The sequence below is a fragment of the Budorcas taxicolor genome, chromosome 6 (assembly GCF_023091745.1).
Source record: "Budorcas taxicolor isolate Tak-1 chromosome 6, Takin1.1, whole genome shotgun sequence".
NCBI lineage: Eukaryota > Metazoa > Chordata > Mammalia > Artiodactyla > Bovidae > Budorcas > Budorcas taxicolor.
Window position 1 is genome coordinate 59386849 of NC_068915.1, and position 13991 is coordinate 59400839.

The 13991-nt window shown below is 40.1% G+C and overlaps 1 protein-coding gene across 1 annotated transcript in view; it reads right to left on the reverse strand.

The window, feature by feature from the left end:
* Nucleotides 1-13991, reverse strand: part of PDS5A (PDS5 cohesin associated factor A) — a 115846-nt gene that overhangs the window by 25707 nt on the left and 76148 nt on the right. Inside the window, exons 17-18 of the mRNA XM_052641859.1 lie at nucleotides 5687-5792; nucleotides 3809-3969 (exon numbers count right to left, since the gene is read on the reverse strand). Of these exons, the coding sequence (XP_052497819.1) occupies nucleotides 3809-3969; nucleotides 5687-5792 (267 nt within the window). The remainder of the gene's footprint in view (nucleotides 1-3808; nucleotides 3970-5686; nucleotides 5793-13991) is intronic.

Sequence of the window (13991 nt, forward strand, 5' to 3'; positions counted from 1 at the left end):
TATTTGGAGGTGCACGCGAAGAAAGCTTCTCTTCTAAACTTCTTGATCTATAAAAAGATTTAAACCCCCTTTCCCTGTCCTCAAGTACAATATAAGAAATGCCTTATACATATAGGCATTGCCTATATGTATGCCTCTAGAATAAAAGGGCTACTCCAGAAAAAAATTTTCTTTTTAATGCTACCTCATAAGTATGGAGACGTAAACAAGCTACCTTTAATTTATAATCTAAAATTGCCCCATGCCATATTTTCACATTTGTCTTCTAAGAAAATACTCCTAAATTTTCCACTTCTCTCTCACAATCCTCTTCAGTTGTTTTAAAGCAGCCAAGGGGAAAAAAGTAGCAAAAGGCCAAGTTTCATTTAAAAACAGGTAAGAACATACCAGTGAGAGAAAGTATGCAAATAAAGTATGGCATGTTTCTATCAAAATACAAAAAATTGGCATATACATCAAATGGATAAGATAAAACATTACATAAAATATACATCAAAATGTTAAGTGACTCTCTTCAAATCAAGTGCAATAGTGAAAAAGGGTCAAACTATAACAGCGGTCCTCAACCTTTCTGGCACAGAGGACCAGTCTGTGGAAGACAATTTTTACCATGGATAGGGAGGGGAAGATGGTTTCAGGGTGATTCTCAAAAGAAGCACGCACATGTGCAGTTCACGGAAGGGTTCACGTTTCTGTGAGAATCTAAAGCTGCCGTTGACCTGACAGAAGGTAGAGCTCAGGCGGTAACACAAGCAGCTCTAAATACAGATGAAGCTCTGCTGGCTCCCCTGCTGCTCCCCTCCTGCTGTGTACTGATCTATGGAATCAGTACTGATCTGTGGCCTGGCAGTTGGGGACCCTTGTCTTGTAATAATGGAAGGCTAGATATTAAGAGCAGTACTCTAAACCTTTATGCACCTCAATCAAAAAACTGGAACATATATGCTAGTCAGTGTGAAGTCTACCTTGAAATTTATGAATGTGCCATATTTCTCTCCATACAGTTTAGAATAATGAAAAGGATTTTCATGCACAAATATCAATACATTCCTTGACTGAGCACTGTTGAAGTCTTTCTTTCAAATTCATTTACCAAGGTAACGGTTCTTATAAATAAGACCAGTTAGTAACAAAAGAAGGTAAGAGTTTTGAGTAAACTGTCGTTAAATATATTAATTCCTCTTAGCCTTATGAAAGGATGATGCATAGGTCAACCTTAACCTTTCTCCTTGTTTTTCTAGTGTGCTATAATCCAGGTCAGGAAGCAACAGTTAGAACTGGACATGGAACAACAGACTGGTTCCAAATAGGAAAAGGAGTACATCAAGGCTGTATATTGTCACCCTGCTTATTTAACTTCTATGCAGAGTACATCATGAGAAACACTGGACTAGAAGAAGCACAAGCTGGAATCAAGATTGCCGGGAGAAATATCATCAACCTCAGATATGCAGATGACATCACCCTTATGGCAGAAAGTGAAGAGAAGCTAAAAAGCCTCTTGATGAAAGTGAAAGAGGAGAGCGAAAAAGTTGGCTTGAAGCTCAACATTCAGAAAACGAAGATCATGGCATCCGGTCCTATCACTTCATGGGAAATAGATGTGGAAACAGTGTCAGACTATTTTTTGGGCTCCAAAATCACTGCCGATAGTGACTGCAGCCATGAAATTGAAAGACGCTTACCCCTTGGAAGAAAAGTTATGACCAACCTAGACAGTATATTCAAAAGCAGAGACATTACTTTGCTGACTAAGGTCCGTCTAGTCAAGGCTATGGTTTTTCCTGTGGTCATGTATGGATGTGAGAGTTGGACTGTGAAGAAGGCTGAGCACCGAAGAATTGATGCTTTTGAACTGTGGGGTTGGAGAAGACTCTTGAGAGTCCCTTGGACTGCAAGGAGATCCAACCAGTCCATTCTGAAGGAGATCAACCCTGGGATTTCTTTGGAGGGAATGATGCTAAAGCTAAAGCTCCAGTACTTTGGTCACCTCATGCGAAGAGCTGACTCATTGGAAAAGACTCTGATGCTGGGAGGGATTAGGGGCAGGAGGAGAAGGGGACGACCGAGGATGAGATGGCTGGATGGCATCACGGACTCAATGGATGTGAGTCTGAGTGAACTCCGGAAGATGGTGATGGACAGGGAGGCCTGGCGTGCTGCGATTCATGGGGTCGCAAAGAGTCGGACACGGCTGAGCGACTGAACTGATAATCCAGTTACACAACCAGCGTTGTTACTGAGGTCTACAGTGTTATGCTTCTCTGCTTTCTCAATAATTCCCTCCTTCCTTCCCGATTAGTCTTAAGAAAAGCTATGACAAACCTAGACAGCATATTAAAAAGCAGAGAAATCACTGCCGACAAAGGTCTGTATAGTCAAAGCTACGGTTTTTCCAGTAGTCATGTATGGATATGAGAGTTGGACCATAAAGAAGGTTGACTGCTGAAGGATAGATGCTTCTGAATTGTGGTGCTGCAGAAGACTCTTGAAAGTCCCTTGGACGGAAGATCAAACCAGTCATTCCTGAAGGAAATCAACTCTGAATATTCATTGTAAGAACTGATGCTGAAGCTGAAGCTCCAATACTCTGACCACCTGATACGCAGAGCCAATTCATTGGAAAAGACCCTGATGCTGGGTAAGATTGAGGGTAGAAGGGGGTGACTGAGGATGAGATGGTTGGATGGCATCACTGACTCAGTGGACATGAGTTTGAACAAACTCTGAGAGATAATGAAGGACAGGGAAGCCTGGCGTGCTGTAGGTCACGGTGTCACAAGGAGTCAGACACCACTTACTGACTGAAGAACAAGTCTTAAGAACAAGAGGTTTTATTCCTCATGTCCAAAGTTACCTCTTCTACTGTTCCTTCTGGGATAGAATTCCTTTAAGTATATCCTTCACCTTAAAAAGAGTATACATTTTCCCACTTTGTAAAACTCACAGTAACTTTAGCCCACTGTGTCAATCATTTTTCCTATAATGTACAAAGATAAAAATTATCATTCCTAGAGTATAAACTCCTTGACAGCAGGGACTGACAGTGGTAATCTTTTATATTAGCCACTACAGTGCTGACGATGAAAAGGATATACAATAAATATTGAATTATTTCTCAAATTAAACTATTAGCTCACAAATCCAATAAAAACTTAAGGAATCAGGAATTCTCTTATTCTATTAATATATCATGAGGAAAAATGGGTTTGATTTGAATTTACCTCAAACTATTTATATAAATACCTTGAACATCTGATTATAATAGCTATCAGCAATGTGCTCTTCCTCCAAAAGACATCACACTCTCAGTACAAATTTTGATCCTAAGGCAACCTCTTAAAGCTGCCAAAGTAAAAATACCAAAATGTACTTCATTCTTATGAGGAGAGGGGAAGTACTCTAGAGAGATAAAAGAACCATGACCAACAACTAAGCAACTAATGAACATTTCATTAAGCACCTTTGATTATACAATTCTTGAGTGAGATATGAAGGCAGTACCTACTGAATTTGGAGTTGGAGAAAAAGAAATAAATTAGAAAGATATATTAATCCTAAATTCTGTGGTAGCTTTAGATAATTAATATTAATATTTAAAATAAAAATTTTAGGTTGTTCCTCTGCCCATATTGAATGGTAGAGGAGATAAGTCAGACAGAGAAAAGAGGAAAACAAAGGATACAGAAAAGCAGCTTCTAAATAAAAGTCATCTTTCCTCCTCAACGTGTTCCTAAGGGAAACAATGACCCTAAGATTCCCACACTTGGAGAACTCTTGTGTTTATCATAAGAAAGAGCGTACTCACGATCGTATTTGGGGTAGGTCTGTTTCTATTTTGTGACCTGTGTTTCTAAAAATCTGTATAGCGGCTTCTGCTACTTTGTCATCTTCCATTCTGAGGCACTGCAACAGGGACTCATACGTCTCTGCAGAGTGGAACGAGGTAGGATGTGTGAAAGACAGAACCTAAAGGAACAGATATAATGTTTTAAGTACAGACAATGGTTATGATCCATTAAAAGAACTGTTTTCTACTAGAAATAAAACTTAAATTATGAGCTGCACATGCTAGCAATACAATCAAGACTGTACCATGTAGTCTCCCTTGAGGTGAGTTGTGGCGAACAGTTCTTGACCGACAGCCCTGGTCCTGTTTTCTTCCTTACCTCTTAGTCTATTCTGATACTGCGAATGTGGGAAATGTGGCTCCTTTTTCATGGGAGTGAAATGCTAACACTAGGAACAAAATGCTAACACTAGGCTTTATTTCATTGGCAAAAGATAACCTATAAGAAAATATTTTAAGTGAAATCCATCACAAAAAATTTACTCATAAGTAGTTATTGAAAAATTTTAATCATGATTACAAACATAAATAATTGTTCCCTTTATTTATTAAGACATAAGTTCTAGGCTATCCTTAAGGAATTTCCAGCAAGTTAGAGATAATGTGTCTACAAAGTTTACCTTCCATGAAGCAAAAACAATTTAGTCAGCATGACACATGGAATAAGGCCTAAAAGAAAAATAAAGAGGTAGGGAATGGAGTATGTAGCCCTCATTAACTTATTATATAAGCATTTTTAAAACTGATTATAAAGTGGAGAGAGTATCTCATTTGGTAGGGTTCAGAGTGATAATATTTACTTATGAGGTTTTAAATATTCAGAGAAAAATAAGGATTTAAATTTGAAAAGCTGAATCAAACAACCTATTAAAAATGTTTGCCTTAAAGATGATTTTGCTCTGTTTAAAAAACTTTTATTTCCACCATGTGGAACCAATCTTGTCTTCCATCACTCCTCAAAGCAATACTTCTAACTACTCAGGCAACATCCACAATCCCTAAAACATGCCCCAAATTATTCTCTTTGAGGATGCTGTGCTCCCCCTCTAGACTAAATTATGGCTCTAACTGTCCAATTCTCTGACCTCTTTGGCAACTGTTTACCAATTGTTTTTTTAAAAAAAAATCCCAATCAGATAGTGATGTATTATAGTAATTCCTGTGAGCAATCCTACTAACCAATATGCAGGTTATTTGAAAGGTAAGACCAAATCAGTTAGCACATACTGTTACAAGCATAGCAGGCATGCATATGATGAATGAAACAGCAAAACTCCAAAAATATTATTTTATAATGTAAAATAATTACATTAGTATAATTCAGAAAACATGTCATTTTTATAAAATGTTGTATTACAAATTTTAATCTTTTGAATAACTTCCAATGAAATAAAGCCTGACCCTTGCATATCTTTAAGGTGATTCATATTATAATTGCAGAATACATATGGAATCTAGAAAAATGGTACTGATGAACCTAGTAAAGAACAGACTTGTGGACACAGCTGGGGAAGTTGAGGGTGGGAGAAGTTGAGAAAGTGGTATTGACAAATATATACTATCAGGTGTAAAACAGTGGGATGTTGCTAAATAACACAGGGAGCCCACTCAGCCAGGTGCTCTATGATGACCTAAAGGGGAGGGATGAGGAGAGGGGAGGACGGCTCAGGAGGGAAAGGAGATCTCCTTTCCCTCCTGAGCCTTCCTATATATAATTATGACTGATTTGCACTGTTGTATAGCAGAAACCAACACAAAATAGTAAAGCAACTTTCCACCAATTAAAAAAAATGAATTAAAAAAAATATGACTGCAGAAAAACTGTTTCAAAAATACCTTAAGAAGTTCAAGTCCTGAACGAATAGCTGTATCTGGACTTACACCCTCCTCTTCGTCATCTGCTGTCCCTTCTATTGATTTATTCATCAGTTTTACCAGTGCACTATTAAAATAAGACAATCTAAATTAGTAACACTACTAGATTAGTGTATCTTAATTGCATTGTAGCAGACATATACAGACTCTATTAAACATCAAATTAAATATTTTCTGGAAGAAAAAGTTATTCTGTGATTTTTTAAACTTCCCTCTCTACATGACAAATGAGCTCATTTTAGTTTATTCTCCCCATCCATGTATAACAGTAATTCTAATGAAAAGCAACAAAACTGGCAAATGTACCAGAAATATGTATTTTTAAGTATAAGCAATGTAATATTCATATCCATAAATGGAGATCATTTGTAATTTTAAGAAAAATGTTAGGATGGCAGTTGCTAAATGGACAAATGAGAACTCATTCAAAACAAAAAGCAAATAGTAAACACATAAATGAACAAAGGCATTGAATTAATCACATAATTAATTTACTGAACCACTAATTCCACTCATAGAGATTTATAGCAAAGAAACTGAAAGCAATTCATGAGAAGCAGTGCGCTCTCTCTATATATATACACACAGAATCAACAATTTAAAAGTATTTAATGTTCAACATTATTAGTTTTTCAAATACAACTAACCACCACAAACTAGAAATTACCCAGTCAACAAGATACTATTTTAAGTTAAAACAAACATGATCTTCATTCTTGAGATTTCATTTCCTCATTAGTGATGTCCCAGTACAGGCAAATATTCAACAAACCTAGCTTTCACCCTACCTCAAAACAAACCCCCTTCCCCATTAGGTGTGTGTGTGCTCAGTTGTGTCCAATTTCCATTAGAAGTCACTCCTTATTTACCTCCAACTCCTTCGGCTCTAAGCATCCTCTGATCTGCTTTGTGCTGCTATATAGATTTGCCTATTCTGAATACTTCATATAAATGGAGTTCTCAAGGTTCATCTTTCCCTGGGTCAGGAAGATCCTCTGGAGGAAGAAATAGCAACCCACTCGAGTGGGCTACACTCCATTGGGTCACAAAGAGCTGGACATGACTGAGCGCACGCACACACATATGGTACCTCCATGCATAACTTTTGCAGGACTGTCAAACTGCTTTCCAAAGCACCTCCAACATTTATACCCATTAGCAAAACATGAAAGTTCCAATTTTTCTACATTCTTGCCAACTCAACTTTTTGATTACAGCCATGCTAGTGGGTATAAATAAAGTGGTGAATCACTGTAGCGATATACACATAAAACAACTGTCATCACCACAAAAACTTACCTTACACTTCTTCTGTGGTTAATTCCCTTTTCCTACTCTGGCATTAACTGATGAACTTTCTTCCACTAGAATTTTACCTTTTATAAAATTTTATATACTTTGTGTTTGACAACTTCTATGTGACATAATGCTTTTGAGACTCCTCCATGTTGTTGCATAGGATCAGTGTGAACCACTGAATGAACTTCCTCTCTATTGCTGGTAAGTATTTTGTTGTATAGATATACCACAGTTCAGTTCAGTTCAGTTCAGTCGCTCAGTCGTGTCCGACTCTTTGCAACCCCATGAATCGCAGCACACCAGGCCTCCCTGTCCATCACCAACTCTGGGAGTTCACTCAGATTCATGTCCATCGAGTCAGTGATGCCATCCAGCCATCTCGTCCTCGGTCGTCCCCTTCTCCTCCTGCCCCCAATCCCTCCCACCATCGAAGACTTTTCCAATGAATCAACTCTTCGCATGAGGTGGCCAAAGTACTGGAGTTTCAACTTTAGCATCATTCCTTCCAAAGAAATCCCAGGGCTGATCTCCTTCAGAATGGACTGGTTGGATCTCCTTGCTGTCCAAGGGACTCTCAAGAGTCTTCTCCAACACCACAGTTCAAAAGCATCAATTCTTCGGCACAGTATTTTTATCGAATTACCAACTGATGGACTTTTGGGTTATTTCCACTTTAAACACAAGTAGCGGTGGTGGTTTAGTTGCTAAGTCATGTCTGACCCTGTGATCCCATGAACTGTAGCCTGCTAGGCTCCTCTGGCTGTGGAATTTCCCAGGAATGACTACTGGAGTGGGTTGCCATTTCCTTATCCAAGGAATCTTCCTGACCCAGGGATCAAACCTGTGTTTTCTGCACTGCAGGTAGATTCTTTCACTGTTGAGCCACCAGGGAAACCCAAAGACATAATGATGTCTTCCTTTCTTATACGCAAATGTCTAATATTGGGATTCCTGAGATGAGACAATGTTGAGATAATCTGATGCTAAAACAAACTGCTTTCAACATCACCAACACACTGTTAGTTACATATACGTCAACACTTTGTACAGTCAGTTATTGGAAAAAATGTTTTGATTTTTGGTTATGCTGCGTCCTTGTCGCTGCTCAGACTTTTCTCTAGTTGCAGAGTGCGGGGGTTACTCTCTAGTGGTGGTACAGACTTCTCATTGTAGTGGTTTCTCTTGTTGCAGAGTATGACCTCTAGGGCATCTGGGTTTCAGTAGCTGGGGCATGAGGGCTCAGTATTCTACACTTCCTAGGCTCTAGAACACAGGCTAAATAGTTGTGTGTCATATGGGCTTAGCTGCTCTGCAGCACGCGGGATCTTCCCAGAACAGGGATCAAACTCTCATCTCCTGCACTGACAGGCAGATTCTTAGCCGCCAGGAAGCCCCTGTATAGTTGGCATTTTTAATTTCAGTCAGTATCCCCGAGTTTACATAAACTCGTGTCCATCAAGTTGGTGATGTCATCCAGCCATCTCATCTTCTGTCGTCCCCTTCTCCTCCTGCCCTCAATCTTTCCCTGCATCAGGGTCTTTTCAAATGAGTCAGCTCTTCGCATCAGGTGGCCCAAGTATTGGAGTTTCAGCTTCAGCATCATTCCTTCCAATGAACACCCAGGACTGGTCTCCTTTAGGATGGACTGGTTGGATCTCCTTGCAGTTCAAGGGACTCTCAAGAGTCTTCTCCAACACCACACTTTAAAAGCATCAATTCTTCAGCACTCAGCTTCTTTATAGTCCAACTCTCACATCCATACATGACTACTGGAAAAACCATAGCCTTGACTAGATGGACTTTATTGACAAAGTTAACGTCTCTGCTTTTTAATATACTGTCTAGGCTGGTCATAACTTTCCTTCCAAGGAGTAAGTGTCTTTTAATTTCTTGGCTGCAGTCACCATCTGCAGTGATTTTGGAGCCCAAAAAAATAAAGTCTGACACTGTTTCCACTCTTTCCTCATCTATTTGCCATGAAGTGATGGGACTGAATGCCATGATCTTCGTTTTCTGAACGTTGAGCTTTAAGCCAACTTTTTCACAGTTGACATTATGTATTAAAAAAAAAAATTATATCCATTTTGAAAAAATATTCTGATTTAAGCTATTAGAAAGAAATCCCATAAAACACATGAATTTATAAACAAAACTACAAATATTTGATAAAATTTATACGTGTATCTGACTATGCATAATTGTCAGTGCATACATTTATTTAATATGTGTTTACTGACTACCTATTGTGAACTGAGTCTCAGGGTCTATCCTGGAACTACAGTGTACAACAAGGCGGGTATAATTTGCTTTCATTACAGCATGGGTGAGATCGCCATTTTAAGTCAAAAAGTTATATGAGGCAGATCCAAATCTTGAAGCCAGAACTATAATTCTTCTTTTTATGAAAGTAATTTTACTGATTTGTAAATAAGGTAAATAATACATACTCCAAAGACTTCACAGAGTATGATGAAGCGAGAGATCATCACCAATCCAAATGCATGTTCAAAACCGCTTGGGAAATCTTCCATGTGTCCCTTTCTTTCCTATCCTATAACAACTGCTATACATCTTTATCATTCTAACTCAGGTCTCCTTTTTAAATTCTTCCACTGAGTAGACTACCTAACTTTTGACCTAAAGGAGAACAATGCAGCTTTTAGGGAAAACTGGAATTTTCCATACCCTATTTTCTAACTTCCTTTAATTTGTATCTATCATTTTTTAACATCATAGGGTAAGATTTTCTTCTTACTGGTCCATTTTTTTTTTTTACTGATGGTACTCCATCATACTTCTATTCCCCTTAACCTATCTTCAACCTCTTTTAATATCTTAAACAATTTATTTATTTATTTCGCTATACTGGGTCTTATCAATAGCTGTGGCATGTGGGATCTTTAGTTACAGCATGTGAACTTTCAGCTGTGGCATACAAATTCATAGTTTCAGCATGTAGGATTTAGTTCCCCAACTAGAGATCAAACCAGGGCCCCTGCCTGGAGTCTTAGCCACTGGACTACCAGTAAAATGCCACTTAGTACCCTTTAACGGTATTGAAATATTTAAAATCACTCCATTAAAAACAAGAAAAGGCTGTATACAGATTTCTGAAGAGGTAGGTCAGGTGGTCTGGTATTCCCATCTCTTTCAGAATTTTCCACAATTTGTGGTGATCCACACAGTCAAAGGCTTTGGCATAGTCAATAAAGCAGAATTAGATGTTTTTTTCTGGAATTCTCTTGCTTTATCAATGATCCAGCGGATGTTGGCAGTTTGATTTCTGGTTCCTCTACTTTTTGTAAAATCAGCATGAACATCTGGAAGCTCATGGTCTATGTACTGCTGAAGCCTGGCTTGGAGAATTTTGAGCATTACTTTACTAGCGTGTTAGATGAGTGCAATTGTGTGGTAGTTTGAGCATTCTTTGGTATTGCCTTTCTTTCGGACTGGAATGAAAACTGACCTTTTCCAATCCTGTGGCCACTACTGAGTTTTCCAAATTTGCTGACATATTGAGTGCAGCACTTTCATGATTTGAGATAACTCAACTGGAATTCCGTCACCTCCACTAGCTTTGTCAGTAGTGATGCTTCCTAAGGCCCACTTGACTTCGCACTCCAGGATGTCTGGCTCTAGGTGAGTGACCATAACATCGTGATTATCTGGATCGTGAAGTTCTTTTTCGTATAGTTCTGTGTATTCTTGCCACCTCTTATAAATACCTTCTGCTTCTGTTAGGTCCATACCATTTCTGTCCTTTATTGAGCCCATCTTTGCATGAAATGTTCCCTTGGTATTTCTAACTTTTTGGAAGAGATCTCTAGTCTTTCCCATTATGTTGTTTTCCTCTATTTCTTTGCATTGATCGCTGAGGAAGGCTTTCTTATCTCTCCTTGCTATTCTTTGGAACTCTGCATTCAAATGGGTATATCTTTCCTTTTCTTTGCTTTTTGCTTCACTTCTTTTCACAGCTATTTTGTAAGGCCTCCTCAGACAGCCATTTTGCTTTCTTGCATTCCTTTCCTGGGGATGGTCTTGATTCCTCTATCCTGTACAATGTCACAAACCTCCGTCCATGGTTCATCAGGCACTCTGCCTATCAGATCTAGTCCCTTATTTCTCATTTCCACTGCATAATTATAAGGGATTTGATTTAGGTCATACCTGAATGGTCTAGTGGTTTTCCCTACTTTCTTCAATTTAAGTCTGAATTTGGCAATAAGGAGTTCATGATCTGAGCCACCGTCAGCTCCCAGTCTTGTTTTTGTTGACTATATAGAGCTTTTCCTTCTTTGGCAGCAAAGAATATAATCAATCTGATTTCGGTGTTGACCATCTGGTGATGTTCACATGCAGAGTCTTCTCTTGTGTTGTTGGAAGAGGGTGTTTGCTATGAGCAGTGCATTCTCTTGGCAAAATTCTATTAGCCTTTGCCCTGCTTCATTCTGTACTCCAAGGCCAAATGTTCCTGTTACTCTAGGTGTTTCTTGACTTCCTACTGTTGCATTCCAGTCCCCTATAGTGAAAAGGACATCTTTTTTGGGTGTTACTTCTAGAAGGTCTTCTATAGAACCGTCCAATTTCAGCTTCTTCAGCATTACTGTTCGTGGCATAGACTTGGATTCCTGTGATATTGAATGGTTTGCCTTGGAAACAAAGAAAGATCATTCTGTTGTTTTTGAGATTGCATCCAAGGACTGCATTTTGGAGTCTTTTGTTGACTATGCCCACAGTAGTAGATACAATGGTCATCTGAGTTAAATTCACCCATTCCAGTCCATTTTAGTTCACCGTTTCCTAAAATGTCGACGTTTACTCTTGCCATCTCCTGTCTGACCACTTCCAATTTGCCTTGATTCATGGACCTAACATTTCAAGTTCCTATGCAATATTGTTTTTTACAGCACTGGACCATGCTTCCATCACCAGTCTCATCCACAACTGGGTGTTGGTTTTGCTTTGGCTCCGTCTCTTCATTCTTCCTGGAGTTATTTCTCCACTGATCTCCAGTAGCACATTGGGTACCTACCAACCTGGGGACTTCATCTTTCAGTGTCCTATCTTTTTGCCTTTTCATACTGTTCATGGGATTCTCAAGGCAAGAATACTGAAGTGGTTTGCCATTCCCTTCTCCAGTGGACCAGATTCTGTCAGAACTTTCCACCATGACCTGTCTGTCTTGGGTGGCCCTACATGGCATGGCTCATAGTTTCATTGAGTTAGACAAGGCTGTGGTCCATGTGATTAGATTGGTTAGTTTTCTGTGATTGTGGTTTTCAGTCTGTCTGCCCTCTGATGGAGGTTACTGTGATTTTGGTTTTTCAGTGTTTGTGGTTTTTAGTCTGGAAACTGGGTCTTGTTCTGATGGGCGGGGCCATGCTCAGTAAATCTTTAATCCACTTTTCTGTTGATGGGTGGAGCTGTGTTCCCTCCCTGCTAGCAATGGCACCCCACTCCAGTACTCCTGCCTGGAAAATCCCATGGATGGAGGAGCCTGGTGGGCTGCAGTCCATGGGGTCCCTGAGGGTTGGACACGGCTGAACGACTTCACTTTCACTTTTCACTTTTATGCATTGGAGAGGGAAATGGCAACCCACTCCAGTGTTCTTGCCTGGAGAATCCCAGGGACGGTGGAGCCTGGTGGGCTGCCGTCTATGGGGTCGCACAGAGTCGGACACGACTGAAGTGACTTAGCAGCAAACTATGGTGGAGGTAATGAAGATAATGGTGACCTTCTTTAAAAGATCCCATGCATGTTCTGCTATAGTCCATGCCCTCAACCCTGCAGCAGGCCACCACCAACCCACGCCTCCACTGGAGACTCCTAGACACACAGGCAAGTCTGGGTCAGTCTCTTTTGGGGTCACTGCTCCTTTCTCCTGGGTCCTGGTGCACAAGGTTCTGTTGTGCCTTCCAAGAGTCTATTTCCCAGTCCTGTGTAAGTTCTGGTGGCTCTGTGGTGGGGTTAATGGCGACGTCCTCCAAGAGGGTTTATGCCATACCCCCACCCAGAGCCTCTGTACCTGTGGCAGTCCACAGCTGACCTATACCTCCACAGGAAACGCTCAAACACAGTTCTGTGTCAGTCTCTGTGAGGGCCCTGAGTCCTGGTACACACAAGGTTTGTTTGAGCCCTCTGAGCATCTCTGGCAGGAATGGGGTTTGATTCTAAATGCGAATTCACCCCTCCTACCATCTTGCTGGGGCTGCTCCTTTGCCCTTGGATATGTGGTATCTCTATTAAAAATTAATAGCAAAATACCTTCAGTTCAGTCACTCAGTTGTGTCCGACTCTTTGCGACCCCATGAATCGCAGCACGCCAGGCCTCCCTGTCCATCACCAACTCCCGGAGTCCACTCAAACTCATGTCCATTGAGTCAGTGATGCCATTCAGCCATCTCATCCTCTGTCGTCCCCTTCTCCTCCTGCCCCCAATCCCTCCCACCATCAGCCCAGTTGTAAAATATCACCATGTTTTTCTCAGAATGTTAGCTTTCTTATTTGCTAATAAGATTAAAGGATAAGATCTTAATTAAAAAACAAACATCACCATTACAGATTGAATTGAAAACCCTAAATTCATATGTCAAAGTCCTAACCTCCAGGACACCTCAGAATGTCACTACTTGGAAACAGATGAGATTTTAATTATTTAATGAGATAATTAAGGTAAACTGAGATCAGATGGGTGGGCCATAATCCCCAACGGCTGTTTTCTTATGTGAACAGGAGGTCAGGACACAGACGTGTGAGGAGACCAAAGAGGAGGTTATCTGCATGCCATGGAGAGGCTCCAGGAGAAATCAAACTTGATCTTGGACTGCTACTCTCCAGAATGTGAGAACACAAATTTCTGTTGCTTAAGCCACACAGTCTGTGGTATTTTGCCATGGCAGCCCTAGAAAACTAATTCGATTGGCATTTTTATACAACCAACACTGAGTCGGGCTTCCCTGGTGGCTC